At 43.3% G+C, this 14,420-nt stretch overlaps 5 protein-coding genes across 5 annotated transcripts; 1 reads left to right on the top strand and 4 right to left on the bottom strand.

The window, feature by feature from the left end:
• Positions 1-395: 395 nt before the first annotated feature.
• Positions 396-2,536, bottom strand: BDB00DRAFT_808361 (3-deoxy-7-phosphoheptulonate synthase). Its single transcript, XM_053122405.1, has 7 exons — positions 2,084-2,536; positions 1,841-1,970; positions 1,693-1,744; positions 1,565-1,606; positions 1,278-1,497; positions 997-1,193; positions 396-838 (listed from the first exon to the last, which is right to left on the bottom strand). Exons 1-7 carry the CDS (start codon positions 2,313-2,315, stop codon positions 614-616), a joined length of 1,098 nt encoding a protein of 365 aa, XP_052982955.1. The 5' UTR covers positions 2,316-2,536; the 3' UTR covers positions 396-613.
• A 351-nt stretch (positions 2,537-2,887) lies between these two features.
• On the top strand, positions 2,888-3,730 carry BDB00DRAFT_808359 (mitochondrial outer membrane translocase complex, subunit Tom22). Its single transcript, XM_053122404.1, has one exon. The coding sequence runs from the start codon at positions 2,931-2,933 to the stop codon at positions 3,339-3,341; it is 411 nt and encodes a 136-aa protein (XP_052982954.1). The 5' UTR covers positions 2,888-2,930; the 3' UTR covers positions 3,342-3,730.
• BDB00DRAFT_103483 (uncharacterized protein) lies at positions 3,578-4,977 on the bottom strand. Its single transcript, XM_053116064.1, has one exon. It carries the CDS (start codon positions 4,777-4,779, stop codon positions 3,814-3,816), a length of 966 nt encoding a protein of 321 aa, XP_052982953.1. The 5' UTR covers positions 4,780-4,977; the 3' UTR covers positions 3,578-3,813.
• A 3,278-nt stretch (positions 4,978-8,255) lies between these two features.
• BDB00DRAFT_891311 (uncharacterized protein) lies at positions 8,256-9,362 on the bottom strand (the record flags this gene model as incomplete). The annotated part of the gene is given in 3 exon segments (XM_053128476.1): positions 8,256-8,515; positions 8,639-8,739; positions 8,753-9,362. The coding sequence occupies 3 exon segments, from the start codon at positions 9,360-9,362 to the stop codon at positions 8,501-8,503; spliced, it is 726 nt and encodes a 241-aa protein (XP_052982952.1). The 3' UTR covers positions 8,256-8,500.
• Positions 9,363-9,829: 467 nt separating this feature from the next.
• On the bottom strand, positions 9,830-14,353 carry BDB00DRAFT_869267 (Saccharopine dehydrogenase-domain-containing protein; the record flags this gene model as incomplete). Its single annotated transcript, XM_053126578.1, has 17 exons — positions 9,830-10,123; positions 10,303-10,587; positions 10,652-10,735; positions 10,835-11,014; positions 11,123-11,263; positions 11,365-11,473; positions 11,549-11,659; positions 11,746-11,881; positions 12,013-12,250; positions 12,327-12,438; positions 12,559-12,644; positions 12,726-12,890; positions 12,988-13,121; positions 13,223-13,301; positions 13,396-13,542; positions 13,630-13,785; positions 13,877-14,353. 17 exons carry the CDS (start codon positions 14,351-14,353, stop codon positions 9,830-9,832), a joined length of 2,934 nt encoding a protein of 977 aa, XP_052982951.1.
• Between the last annotated feature and the right edge of the window lie 67 nt (positions 14,354-14,420).

Raw genomic sequence — 14,420 nt, 5'->3', positions numbered from 1 at the left:
AAAGAAGCTTTTTGACGAAATTTCAATAGATCAATATCGCTGCTCAAAAGTTTCTTACGGGTAAATCTCAGCTTGCTCAAAGTAGTTCAGGCAATAGCCGTGGCCCAGTAATTGACCTCCTTCAACACTATGTCTAGCATGTAATAATCTCTCTTCAGTAATGAAGTATCATCTGCCGATGTAAATTTGTCTTTACCAAATAAAACACTATCTTCATTTTTCCGTTTCCCATAGATAAACATCATAAGCAACAAATTAACACACACAAAATGTCATATATGATGCTAATAGCTTTTCACGTGTGAACTGTTTTTGCTTGTATTACAGAGCTTTTTGGTATCAGTAATTGGACACGAGAACTTCTTATAATAGCTAAACAAAATCATTATGGGTTACAAAAAAAAAAGAGGATAAATGTGCCTCTCAATTTTTTTAATATTTGTGAACGCAAAAAAAACACTGTACAATAGAGAAAATTATAAATGCTACTTTTCTTCAAATGACGAAGATGGGGTTTGTAGGAAAGATCTATACAACACGCAAAAGAGGGAAAGAGAGAAAAGATATAGGAAATAACGAGCGTGTGCAGCGCAAGCTCCTTTAGGGTTTCTTTTTAAGCACGTCGAGCAGCACGTCTAGCACGAACACCTTCTCTCAGGACTTCCAAGGTTTTGACGGTATCTTCCCAGTTGATGCATGCGTCGGTGATCGACTGGCCGTAAGTCAAACGGTCAGCACCTTCGCTGGGAATATCCTGTCGGCCTTCCACCAGATGCGACTCGATCATGACACCCGTGATGCTGTCACCGGTGTTCTTTGGATCAGCCAATTGCTTAGCCTGAATGTAAAGTAATAGACTACATTAATGCACTGATCAATTCCGTATGAAGCATAATCCCAAGCAAACACGTACACGTCTTCCTATCAGTCTCTCAAATACACAGTTCTAAAACATCAAATCTAACCCTTCTACTGCCAGAAAGAGAGAAAACTTACGATATCTTGGGCAACAATGGGTTGACGATTATGGTCCTTGCTGCTGTTACCGTGGCTACAATCAATCATAATAGACTTGGGAGCCTTGGCCTTCTCCAAAGCATCGATACATTTCTTGACAGATTCGGCATCGTAGTTAGGGCCACCCTTACCACCTCGAAGGATGACGTGGCAGGAGTCATTGCCATGAGTGGAGACTGGAGAAATATAAAAATTCAGCAGGATGTGAGCTTCCAAGTTGATGCTATGTCGAAAGCACTTGACTGTAGAGTGGGACTTACCGATTGCCGACAGACCCTGCTTAGTAACAGACAAGAAATGATGGCCGTTTGACGCAGCCTTAATAGCATCCATGGCGACAGTAATGCCACCATCAGTACCGTTCTTGAAGCCAACAGGGCATGACAAGCCAGAAGCAAGTTCACGGTGAACTTGGGATTCGGTGGTACGGGCACCAATAGCACCCCACGAGACAAGATCACCAGTGTATTGAGGAGAGATCTATATCAATTAAAATATATTCAGCATACAATCGCACACTAGCAAGGTGCACATAACTACTACTTACGGTATCCAAGAATTCGCAACCAGTGGGAATACCGGCTTCGTTCTAACAACAATATCGAAAATAAACACATTGTCAGTTACAAGTGGAACTCTCAGGTGATACGCACACAAATGTTTTGTTCACGTTACCAAATCTAACAACAATTGACGTGCAATGCGGAGACCCTTGTTGATCTCATAGCTAAAAATTAACAAAAGAAAAAACTGTCAACTGAAAAACACCATATATGGGGGAAAATCACATCTACTCCACTTTTTCCTTTTCTAAACTCCATACCTGTTGTTCAATTGAGGATCGTTGATCAGACCCTTCCAGCCAACGGTAGTACGTGGCTTCTCAAAGTAGACTCGCATGATAATCACCAGGTCTTCCTTGGCGGTCTCGTTATATTCAATCAAACGCGTAGCTGTTATACAACGTCAAATAGTCACGTCAGTATTTTGAAAATAAAGAGGGGGCCCACCTCCATCTTGTCCTCTGTCTCTTTATCATACTGTTCATAATTTGAATAGAACTTACCATATTCTTTAGCAGCTTTGACATCATGGATCGAGCAAGGACCAACAACAACCAAAAGACGGTCGTCCGAGCCCTTGATCACATTCTCGGCTTCGCGTCTGCCTCCAACAATAGTCTGAGCGGCCTTCAAGGTCAGAGGAATGTCCTCCATCAGAATCTGGGGAGGGATCAAGGGCTTAATGACCTTGATTCTCTTGTCGTCGAGTTCATTGAGTGCTGTAATGGAGCCCATGACTGTGTAGTATGTATGGAAGAGTTGGTGAGTTGGGGTTATTTAAAAGTTAAAAAAGAAAAAAAAAAGATGGATCCGAGTTTTATCAGTTTTATGTAAGTGGGCGGAGATCGCCCACAGGATTTTTTCGCTATGAGTCAGTGTTGACCAGTTTTTTTTCTTGGCCTTATTCGGCAGCTGTCGCACAAAAAAGAAAAAAAGTGCATGCCGTCATTTTCAACCATGGTGCAAAAATATAAAGTTTCTATTACAGAAAAACTCCATACTACTAGTAGTATACTCACGTACTAACCTAAGAATGAACCTTCATCGTTGCCTATATACTTGTGATAACATACACACGGCTGCTATTGATGGTTGCCTAGCAACCTGATGAATTATGCCCAATGTTTATCGGAACTTGGTGCCGAGTTTCAGTTGATTCCACGTTGACGAAGGGCATATATCATGGAAAATCACCATGGCAACCAGCCAGCCAGCCCAGCAATGGCCGTCACAAGCGGAGCTGTCTTTGCGGGAAACCTGGGTGGAACTAACACCATGAAAAAAAAAATAAAACTCTTTTTTCTTCAACTGCACATACAACGCGCACATTATATATAAAACGCCAAAACCATGGTCAAACTTGAGGAAGTCTCCCCCGAACAATTCGACAATGTCGATCAGCAAGCTTTGAGCGACGACGGTGACGACAACTACTCTGACTTTTCCGACGATGACTTTGACGATGACGAAGACGAATCCATCTTGGATCGCATTGCAGCCCTTAAAGAGATTATCCCGCTCAAGCACCGCAACAGATTCTCATCGAGCGCGTCGACGTTGACTTCATGGGGTAAGACCGGCGTCACCTTTGTAGGCAAGAGCGCTTGGGTCATTACCACGTCCATGTTACTTTTGGTATTGCCGCTTGCTTTGGAAATCGAAAAGGAACAGGCCTTGGTGGCTTATGAAAAGGAAGCCATGCAGCAGCAGGGTGCTCAACAGGTAACGTATCAACGTTGGTGGTGGCAATGGAAACGGTAGCTATGGTAATATTGGGTGTTAACAAGGTATAATTTTTTCCAAATGATGCGTGAATGATAATAGATGTTGGTCGGTCAGCAGCCCGGTCAGCCACAACAGCAGCAGCAACCTGGTCAACCCCAGCAGCTTGCTCCTCCCGGCTTCTAGACGAAATACTTCTCTTCGAATCCGAGTCAACCACGTTATCCCCGCTTTTTTTACTCCATATACTAGCACATACTCCCCCTTTTTCTCCCTCTGTCACACGCAAATACAACTCAACACTCACACACCCAAAATCCTCGTTGTCTCCATCAACGCTTGTACATTTTCGTAACAAAAGAAGTCTCTCCATGAACATCTGCATGGATTACTATATTAAAAGACCAATAAGGTGTATAGATAAATAATGAAAGGTTACTTTTATGTATGTAGAAGATGTAAAAAAACGTATGGTATAGTAGTACGTATAGATGACTATCGGTTATTTCTTTTATTGCACTGGGTATTGTAAGTAGCTCGGACGATTCAATGCAAATGCATCCAGCCGCTTGGGTAGATAACCTCGTGGCCTTAATGGCCCTACAATTTTCTGGGCCCGCATCATGTTTGCCTCGGCAACGATCATGCGTAGATGTGCACAGTTGATGCGAAGGTCTCGGACTCGCCGACACTCCTTAGGATTAGGCATTGTTGTCTTTCGTCCTCCCTTTTGTCTTTTGGGCTTTTTGGTCGTTACTGTGGATGGTAGTTTCTTGGTGACGATATCGTTGTTGTGATGATTGTTATCATCAACAAGGCTGCTATGCGTTACATCGGCATTGTCGGTGCTGTCGGTGCTAATATTATTGTTATTGTTGTCGTCGTCGTCGTCATCATCCACAGGTGTCCAGTGTTTAGGACTCTGCCAAATGACCCACCGTTCATCGTCATCCGGGGAAGGTGCTTCAAACATGCGGAATGTCTCCAGTGGTACGTCTTTTACAGAATCGTCATAGGGGTCGTCTTGCAAATCTCTGGAGGAGGAGGAGGATGTTGTACTGGTTACACCGGAGCTGTTGTTATTGCTGTTGCAGTTGGTGGAAGTGACAGTGCCGTCACCTGCTGCTGCAGCGGCGGCGGCGGCTGCTGCTGCTGCCTGAGTCGACTGAACATAATGGTCGCAAAGCAAGTCCGATAATGCAGCTGTGCTGCTGCAGTCGGAAGGAGGAAAAACGAGTCGTTCGTCATCAAAGAGGGTGGTACTAATACTGCTACAGCTGCTACAATAACTCTCAGCGCTGCTGCTTAACAGACTGCCACTAGAGGATGTGCTACTGCTTAGACAGCTACAACTGTCTTCATCGGAGGTAGAGGAGGAGATGCTGCTATTGGTACTATTGTGGATGGTGATTGGGAGGCTGGAGGGAGCAATTACGTCAAGTGCTGAAGTGGCAACATCAGGACTACTGCGTGGCATGAAGCCAACAGGGGATGGAGCGGCGACGTCTAGTGCTGTCGTTGATCTGGAGGAGAAGAGTCGTTGGAGAAGTGATGCCAGGAGAGACGCTGAATTCAGGTTATTATCATCAAATAAGTAGTATGGATAGGGAGCATGGCTTTGCTGCTGTGGCTGCTGCTTCTGCTATTATAATCCAAAAGAAAGATACATTCAAAGGTACGTGTAAGGCTTTCAAGTCGATATTTTATTATGCAGTCCCGCACAAACTTTTGTTGTAGTGCCCCGTAGTAGTGATAGTATGTGGCAGTGACATTACATCATTGACGAACGAATAGACTTTCCTTTCCCCTGACCTCTCATCAATGACATGTACCCAACGTGGCTCGGCACAACCGCACATTTCTTGCCACACACTCACACTACACAATAAGCACTAGGAGGAAGAGAAAGCAAAGCTTGTTTTGATACAGGATAACTTGCCTTTTTCTGAGGTTTGTGCTTCCGGCGCTTCGGGATCGCACCATAGGGCTTCGGAGAATGAGAAGCAATGAGCTTTGCACGGGTTTGGAACACGTCTCGGCTAGCTGCCTTTGCGGCAGGAGGAGTGGCCGTAGCAGTAAAGGTAACAGTAGTAAAAGTGTCTCGGCGCGGCATATGAAAATGTAATGAAAGATTGGAAATGGAAAGAGAAAGGACGAAGGAGGGGGGAGATGGCCTTTTTATATTTGAAATTGATTCTTCCGAATATGGCAGCCAGCGATAGCGAGCACATTTGTATGATAGGGGCTTGAAGGATTGGTTGGTTGGGGGGGGAGGGGAGGGGGGGGGGTTATCAGGAAATTCAAGGGGGTATGTTCTCTTTGCAAGAGCAAAAGAGGTCCGCTCTAAATACCAACTTTCTCTGGTCACAGGGACAGGATTGCCATAAAGAGGTGGTAGTACATCAAACCTCTCAACACCTCCCCTCTCTCCTTCCCTTTCCCCCCCCCCAGCCTTTTCTTTGCTGTTTTTCATTGCAAACCCGACCTTGGCAAATGTTGTGTGCGTTCGATGCAGATATGTTTTTGTTTGCCTAAGGCAAATATATGTTACAAGGTCTCATTGTTTACACCACAGACATGCTTTGACCGTAGCACCCTAATAATAGCCAGATACCGTTGCTGCATGGCAGTGGCGTACGAAGGCTGCTGATTCTGCTAATAGAAATGCTGGAGCACTTCTTCCGGAGGTCGGAAGATGTATACCTCTCACTCTAGAATATACTACGAATATGTTTGAGCTTGCACTTGGTCATAAAACGAATCCCATCCCATCCCATCCCATACTACACCAAACTACCAAGATAATTTTCTTTTTCTTTGCCGCACCGCCAGCATCTATCGTCACCAGCACCTTGTGATCAACTTCTTTTAAATGGTACCTGCCCCTGTCTCAAGAATCATGACTTCTTTTTGTTATTGTTCTTGGTGTCGTCGTCGACTCGACACTGTGTATATCTGGTTGCGGTAAGCAAAAGACGAAAGAGGGTTTCTGTGCATTATAGTTCATAGAACACGAAATCTGACTTCATATGCTTAATATGGTGTTACCACAACCCACGAGAACAAAATGTGCGTCCTGCTGAGCGACGATCTCACTCAAAAGTAGCCGTTTTGTTTATATCATTTGAAAAGGCCAAAGGATATTAGTAGAGCATTGTCGGCATTATGTCTTTGTTTGTTGTGCCAGCGTGTATTGCTGTGTGGGGGGTGGCGGTCATGAGCAACAATGACGATGATGGTCTATGTGGTGTGTGCTCTTTTGTTTATGGGAGATAAGGCTTACTTATCTCGTACCCTGTACATTTCCCGTCTTTCTGCCCCACGACTATGAGTATACACGTATGCATATCTTCAGTTCATCAGCATCTTCATATTCTATGCTGCATGTAATTTAGTAAGAGAGAAAAGGTACAGAGAGCGCATGTATATTAGTAGAGATCTCTTGTTTCCTGGGTATATCGTCGTATATATTGGAGCAGAACGTACATACGGAGTTCAAGGGGGTGGGGATATCATTACACTATGAGTGCATTTAAGTTCCCAGGCTACTTTTATTCACATGGTGCACCGTATAACTTTTTACTATACCACCAGCACGCAGCACTATCTGCAAATTATCTGCTATACTACTTATAAAAGGAGAAGGAGCTACGTAGTAGCGTAAAGAACAAGGCATTGTATCAGAGCGTGGGTTCATAAGCCAGAAAAGTGATGGTAAATCCGTGTCTTCACACTCAACACCGCGGGAAAAAAATAGTTTATGCCACACAAGCTTGGACCATGATATCATGATAGCTCCATATGGCTATTGCGATGATGTGTCTGTACCAGCACACACATGTCCAGCGCATAGTGTCACGTTTTGCAACAGCCAAGCATTTTCTAATACATATGCTGGTCCACTCTGTGTTCACTAATAGAAACGGGCTACTATCTGTTTCAGTGCTTTGTATGAGAGAGAGAGATAGTGTGTGTAAGAGAACGGATTAACAAATACCCCAACGACATCCCTTATCCCCCAAGAATAGAGCCGTACACCATCCAATCACCATGCCGCGCGGGGAGGCCCCATAAAAAGAAGGACGGTAGGATATAACAAGATGCACAGATGACGGACGGAATGCATCTATCCTTCCTGGCAAAAAAAAAGTTTAAGGAGGTTTGTTCTCTTATAACGGTGCTGTTGCTGTTGCTGTTTTCATCCCGCATTTTGCAAGTGTAGCCCCCCATTCACTACAAGCACACACACACACACACACACACCCTCCCCCAAGACAAGACAAGACAAGAAGGCTGGACCCAGGGCCTTTTGATGGGACCCTGCTGGTGGGTGGATGACCATAGCTTAAATCCGTATACAGATGTCATCATGATATCTGTGTAATTTGTGTGAGCAGAGATAGAAGAAACACACACGCACACACAAAGTGAAAGTGAAAGCGAAAGCGATTACAGATGGTGGTTATCTTTGTGTTGTGCATGTGTTGCATCTAGTGTTTCTTTTTCAGGCTTGTCAGTATAAGGGAACTAACCTATACTCGTACAGCGTTCCAAACATCGCCCCTAATTTGTTTTTATTTCTTACCTTCGCGGCTCAGTGAATAATTGGATAATAGAAAATAAAAAAAGATAATTAGCGATTCAAAGTAAAGTTACGGAATATCAGCCCTAGATTATAGCTGCATAATGCAATTACAAGGTTCGAACAATTGATATTCTTTAGTTACCGATTCATGTGTACAACACCAAAGAATGGCTCGAGCGTTTCATTGCTTTAAAAAGTTTAATTTATTATCATCATCATATTAGAGATAACAGAAACGTTAGCATCGTCATGATTGACAATAAAAGTAAGCTAGTGGAACCATTCGGGCCAGATCTTCTGGTGAGAATTACACTATATCCACCGGCACCGCCACTGGAAAGCAAAGGCATCGTATGATCTTGTCCATTGAGCAAACTGTCTTGGGATAGTCCTGTAGACTCTGATATCCAATCCAAATGTGCACCAGCATAAACAAACGCATTATAGACATCTACTTCTCGATCGTTTTGCACTGGACATGTCGGCTTTTCTGGATCAAGGTCATTGACGTTGTAGATTCGACTGAGCACTCCAAGAAGCACCAGTCGCCTTTCGTTTGATTCTCCTTCTGTAAGTTGTTTCTGTTGATTGGCTCGTGCGGATGGTCTTTGGATTAAAAGTGGTCCACCTAATATATGGGAGAGTTACATCAATGGCACATTTATACGTACGTACGGTGCTTTTCTACGTAAGCTTTAACTGTTCAAATTATGCATTTCGAAAGAGTTTTATTCTTTGTTCAAAAACTTACCAGAGTCACCATGACATAAGCGTGCATATGACGTTGCAAAAATTGAATTAGGCTGTGCTGTTGCTGTTGATGTTGACGATGACGGCGAGGAGGTCCCTGTACTTGATATTGTACAATTGGTTTGTTGCAATGTCTTTGCAGATCTAGGTGCGTCTTGTCCTGCCGGTAATTCAATGCTTTGATAGCCGACGCCTACGAAGATACCGTTTTTCCCAATGACGATGGTGTCACCGTCATCATTGCTGCTGGTCTCTTCTTGATTCACTTGTGATGATAATAATGAATAGATTGGTATTGGAGAGGCGTATCGTATAGGTGGCGAACTTGTCAGTTGAGCGACCGCAATGTCTTTAGATGGATGCTTAATAAGGCGAATTATTTCTCTTGTTTGTCCTTGTTCCTTCCATGACGATGATGATGTAGAGGCGGAATCGAGAACCTTAACTTGAACAGCAGCGGTGTCTTTTGATGATGTGCCCTTTACGCAGTGACCAGCTGTAAGTACCCATGCAGGGTTGGTGGATAATAAGACGCCGCCACATAGCATCGGGCTGAGAAAGACCACAAAGAATGGGTAGTCGGTCCATTGGCTTGACACGCTATCTTCTGGGGTCATCATAGCTTCAACAACGACAAGGCTACTGAGACCAACGAGAATAAGAGCAGCGTAAAGCAGTGACAATAGTGGGATGAACATGCTCGTGTTGCTGTATGTGTCTGTCATTGCTATTTAATGTCGTTGTAGCGATTTTAAGGAATCAAGATTCATTGTTTTTGGTGGGCGCGGCAACTCTTTACGAAAAGAAAAGCAACAATGTAAACAAAGAAACGGCTGCAGATAGTGAAACAATCATAAAGTAGCGTCTCTTTATTTTTTCTAATATACTGTTTACATAACAGTTATGCTGTTGCAGTGTCTGCTGTCGCAGCCAATATCGCTGCTATTTATCGCTAACACCGTCGTTAGAACTGACATCAATGCAGTACTATGAACAAGCTGATATGTATTGTCTTTTTCAATTTTGACAAAAACGTCCATCACAGATACAGAAGAAAAAGGAGTGTATCTAGCTATATACTGCGATCAATGATGACATGCTCTATTTATCATCATAAAAGAAATCTACTTCTGCAATACGTATATAATTCGTTGATAAATTGTGACAGAAAACATCAGAGATAGTACACGCTCTATGCGTCCCAAACACCGCTTCCTGTGGGAATCAATGCACGTTTTTGTGATCCTTCTAGTTGAAGTACTTCTTGACTGCGTTCGACAAACTTAATGCCTTGATCATGCAGCTGCTCAAGAATTGGCAGATAGACATCTGGTGTAGTAGGCCGCAGAATGCCCCTTTGCTGAATCTTGTTGTCTAGAACAAGCTCTGTAGCCATTGCAGCAGGTAAACCAACCGTGGTTGCCATGGCTGTGTCACCGTCACTACCGCTACTGCCATAATGGATCAAAGTTGATGTTGCTTTTTCCTATATATGGAGATTATGCGGTGGGGTTATGCGGCGGCAAAAAGGAAGAAATGGTGAGAAATGAGAACAAGGAGTAGTTTTCCATATAATTACACATATGATATACAGTACAAAGAAATGATCATCATCATCGAGGAGGGGCCACTCGTTAGAACTCATCAATAATAAACTATAATTACCTTTTTGCCTGTACGCTGGTCTTCAATACCGAACTCATGATGCATGGCAACCATGTCTCGCTCTCCAGGCAAATAACGCAAACGACCAGCAAGTAACGTCGAAAAAGCGTCTAATGCACTGGGCAATTGGCGGGGTGGAACGCCACGTTCTTCGCCAGCCCCCAAAAGATACTGCAATGCGTCGGCTACTTGAGGCACCATTGTCTCGCTTTCAAGCTTTGCATGAATGGCAGTCTTCCATTCACCAGAAATACTTCCGGTAATTACATGATTGACATATTGATGCTTTAAACGGAGAAAAGCAAACGTTAGAAAACAAACGTCCAAATTCAGATATGTAATCCCTTACCCAGTTTGCAAAGCTATCTGGCAATGTATCAGCGAGATTTAAAAAACCCAGCTTTCTTAGTCCATATAGCAAATCAGAGTAGCCCTAAATTACAAATCATTGATCGTCAATGAGCGGGTCTTAGAGTATAATAACAATGATCTTTTCCCGGAAATAGAAGAGAGTCATGAAACAAAGCAGTACCTGGTATCGAAGTGTACCGCGGAACATGGTATCCATTTCACTCAGATTACCAAGACAATAAATGTCTGTATACTTGAGCGAATCTCGATTGGCTAAACCTTCGAATACAAAGCCTTGGAACGGTGTGCGGATCGTGGGGAAATGATGCTTTAGTAGAACATCTCCTGAGACAGTGCGTTTCTATAGGAAGGTAATTATTAAGCCATTTTAATTTTGCTAACCGATGCGAGTGTTGTTGTCATCGCAAAGCATACAAAGTTAGCTACCCAGGTAACGTTCCATTATTACCTTTCCACCTGACCAATACGTAGCATCGTTACCACTTGCTGTCAGCACACCTCTGGGCGACCAGCTAAACTTGTATCCCAACGGTACATTTGACGCCTCCGGAGCCGGCAGTCCGCCGCACCATGAAATAAAAGATCGGACCTAATCCACATGTAGAATATTGTGAGACTTCCAAAAGAAAAATGTATGAGGTCACATTCTTTTCTTCTTGTCATTTTGAGCAACTTTGGGCAAACAATAACCTTTTTCCCACTCGATTTGGCCTCGTCGATTATCTTCATCGCTGACATGTGGTCAATTCCTGGATCCAAACCAACTTCATTCATAATCAATACGCCCGCTTTTTTAGCACTAATAAACGAGTTTTAAGTTATCATTGCCAGTTTCCAATGCTTAGCCCAGTCACAACGACGCCCGGATACTTACGCCCCATCCAATCTTTCCATTTCCTCGGAGACATAGCTTGCAGTGACCATATGCTTTCCTTGATCAATGCATACTTGTGCGACTTGAGCATGCAAGAATGCAGGCACCAAACTTTTTGTCAAGATTAGTACGGTTATCGATAAAAGATGCGGAACCCTTGCATAATCTTCAAATCAAGTTCTTCTTTTTTTGTTTACCTCACGACAACATCAGCATTAGAAACAAGTCGGGCAAGGCCAGGCTTATCTGCAATGTCCAACGGAACAGATTCTGCTTGATTCGGATTGCTGCAATTTGCAACTAGTGCTTGTGCTTCAGAGGTTGCATTACTTGCTATTATATCCAAATCATCATCATGAGTACCACGACATATTTTATAATAATGACTCATTCTCACTTTTTTTCATGCGTTACTGTGGCCATGGTAGCACTGTTCTCTAGAAACAAGGAGCAAAAGAACTTACCGACAACAACTCGTACGTCCGATCGCTGAGTTAGACGCTGCACAAGTGGACCAGCGACCATTCCTGAGCCTAGCAGCAGCACAGTGCGCTTGCTACTGCTGCCTCCATGACCTGAATTTGTCTGTGGGAGCAAGGATTCGAGGGATGAATGGGCTCCGACGAGTTGCCCGTTATCAGCAATGGTAGCGTGTGCGAGCATGGGTGGCAAGTTTATCAGAGACTCTGCTTTTGGATGAATCTATACATGGTATCATATACGTTGTGTACATTAGTGAACATAATTGCACAGACAGTTGAAAGTATACTCGTATTACCAAGTCCTTGATATGAGGATACAAGACGCTACTGAAGTGCTTGCTACTATCGCTGGCCAATTCCGCAGGTAGAATATCAATCCCCATAATTTGTATTCCGTCCTTTTCCACACTGCATAAAAATTAGGGCAGCGTACGAATGAGTGTAGTATATACACCCCATTGTTAGTCTCGTGCTAATTTCTTTCATGCATAAACAGATCTCAATCTCCGATAAGACCAGCATACGTACTCTTTATGCTCAGCGCCATTGATGGCATCATAGTAGTAAAAGCCATCTTCAATATTGGTCGAGTGCGATAAGCATTCAAATGCTCCCTGTAGATATCATACACGAACATATCCGTGTTACACACATGCAAACACAGATCTAATCATACACGAACTTTGACTTTTTACCCTTGTGTCACAAACGATATCGATCAAACTCATCATGCGTCCTTTGTTGACAAGACCTTGCTTTTGCCTCAGCTGGAGTTCTCGAAGCTGTGCATTAGTCATCATTCGTGGATATCGCTCATCCCAGTAAGCACCGGTGATGACCGAGTTTACATAAGGAGCAATCTATGGGTTATATACACATACGCACGATTAGACCAGGTATTTCTTGATATATAGAAGAGATTATATACAGTACTGTTTAGTGTAAACCGCCACTTACATTATCAGCAAAGGCCGAATGGTATCGTTCCGGGTGCTCTAGATACTCTTGATACGAGAAAACCCCATCTCTTTTTCGTTGTGTATAGTCCCCGACTTTAAGGTGTGTGCCATAAACCTTGTTTAATCTTGGATCTATCAGAGAGAAAATAAGTATGGTAACGAATTTCAGAAAATTCGTGTGAAATCTCGTGTGAATTTTTACAAGGTTGTGTGAATTCATTCTCACTACTTACTCTTATCGTTGACTAGCTTTGCCAAATCTGCTGCAGGTACAAATTCATGGGGTAGCTCTTTGAAGATTTCCAACGCGCCCTGAAGTGTATATTGATTGAATGCTTGAATCAGTATATCCGATAACAAAGTTGTTCGTTTCAGATTTTTCTAGTATTATATTTCGCCTAGATACCTGGGTCACGTTTCCTGAGCCTGTGAATGCGAAAACTAACGGGCCAAAGTCTTTAGGCGTTCCTTCGTTCTCGATAATGTTACCCATGTTACGTGTAGCCAGCTTCGCTGATGGGAGACCTCGATACGTGTGGGCCATGGAGAGGTACTAGCATAGATAAGCAACGAATATAACAATCACAGTATGAGTCTCTCTTTTTACCGATTTTTCGAGTAAATCTGAAATATCCTTTACCATGAACGGCGTGTTATAACCAAGTCCTAGGAACCGGTGAGCCATGCCGTGCAGCCCATCAACCATACCGGAATTTCCTGCGAATTTGCCAAACGCCACCAAGCGCGTATGAGTAGCGGGATCCTTCATCAACTCATAATCGATAAGGCGAATTCTCTATTGATAGATATGTAGCAGTAATATTGACACTTTTTAGCTATCTTTTCATTTATCATGATTCCTCGTATTCAGATTTTATATTTATTACTTTGTCTAGAATATCTTTAAGCATCGGCATATTCTTTGGAGCACCCTTGTGCGTATGTGAGAAGAAGACATACGTTTTGTCCGGCATCAATTTGGATGGAGGCACTTCTTTGATACCAAGAATGATATCTGCAGCCGACAAGTCCTCTGAGACGATGGCACCTGCCTTTGTATATGCCGAGTCTGGAAAGATTCGCTTGGTGCTTGGTTGGATGTACACGCGAGCACCCGTTTCTTGGACCAAGGCATTCACGGCATCTGGGGTCAATGGAGCTCGGCGTTCCCAGCGACTTTTGTCTTCGCGACGGATGCCAATACTGCGATAGCCTTGTCCCCATGGTTTTTCGCTCGATCGCCATACATAACCATTTTTCGAGGATATTGTTCTTTGTTGCTTGATCAGGGAGCTAGTAGTCGTAGGAATCTTCTGAGGAAGAATACAAGTAGTGATCCTATTGTGAAGCGGACGATGACTCATTGTCGTCATTGCCCTCGTCGTGGCCACAAATGATAATGTCATGATGATAATAGTAAACTAAACGAAA

Source organism: Zychaea mexicana (genome assembly GCF_025766255.1).
Source record: "Zychaea mexicana strain RSA 1403 chromosome Unknown BDB00scaffold_13, whole genome shotgun sequence".
In the NCBI taxonomy this organism is placed as follows: Eukaryota; Fungi; Mucoromycota; class Mucoromycetes; order Mucorales; family Lichtheimiaceae; genus Zychaea; species Zychaea mexicana.
The sequence above is the reverse complement of the archived record's forward strand: the minus strand, read 5'-3'. Positions and strand labels throughout refer to the sequence as shown.

Bases quoted from the DNA above. Each gene is read 5' to 3' on its own strand.
- BDB00DRAFT_808361 (XM_053122405.1), bottom strand. From the start codon at position 2,315: ATGGGCTCCATTACAGCACTCAATGAACTCGACGACAAGAGAATCAAG. The intron at 1,607-1,692 runs GTAACGTGAACA...TATTGTTGTTAG, and splicing joins GTCAATTGTTGTTAGATTTG to AACGAAGCCGGTATTCCCAC. The intron at 1,194-1,277 runs GTAAGTCCCACT...ATATTTCTCCAG, and splicing joins GCAGGGTCTGTCGGCAATCG to TCTCCACTCATGGCAATGAC.
- BDB00DRAFT_808359 (XM_053122404.1), top strand. From the start codon at position 2,931: ATGGTCAAACTTGAGGAAGTCTCCCCCGAACAATTCGACAATGTCGAT.
- BDB00DRAFT_103483 (XM_053116064.1), bottom strand. From the start codon at position 4,779: ATGCCACGCAGTAGTCCTGATGTTGCCACTTCAGCACTTGACGTAATT.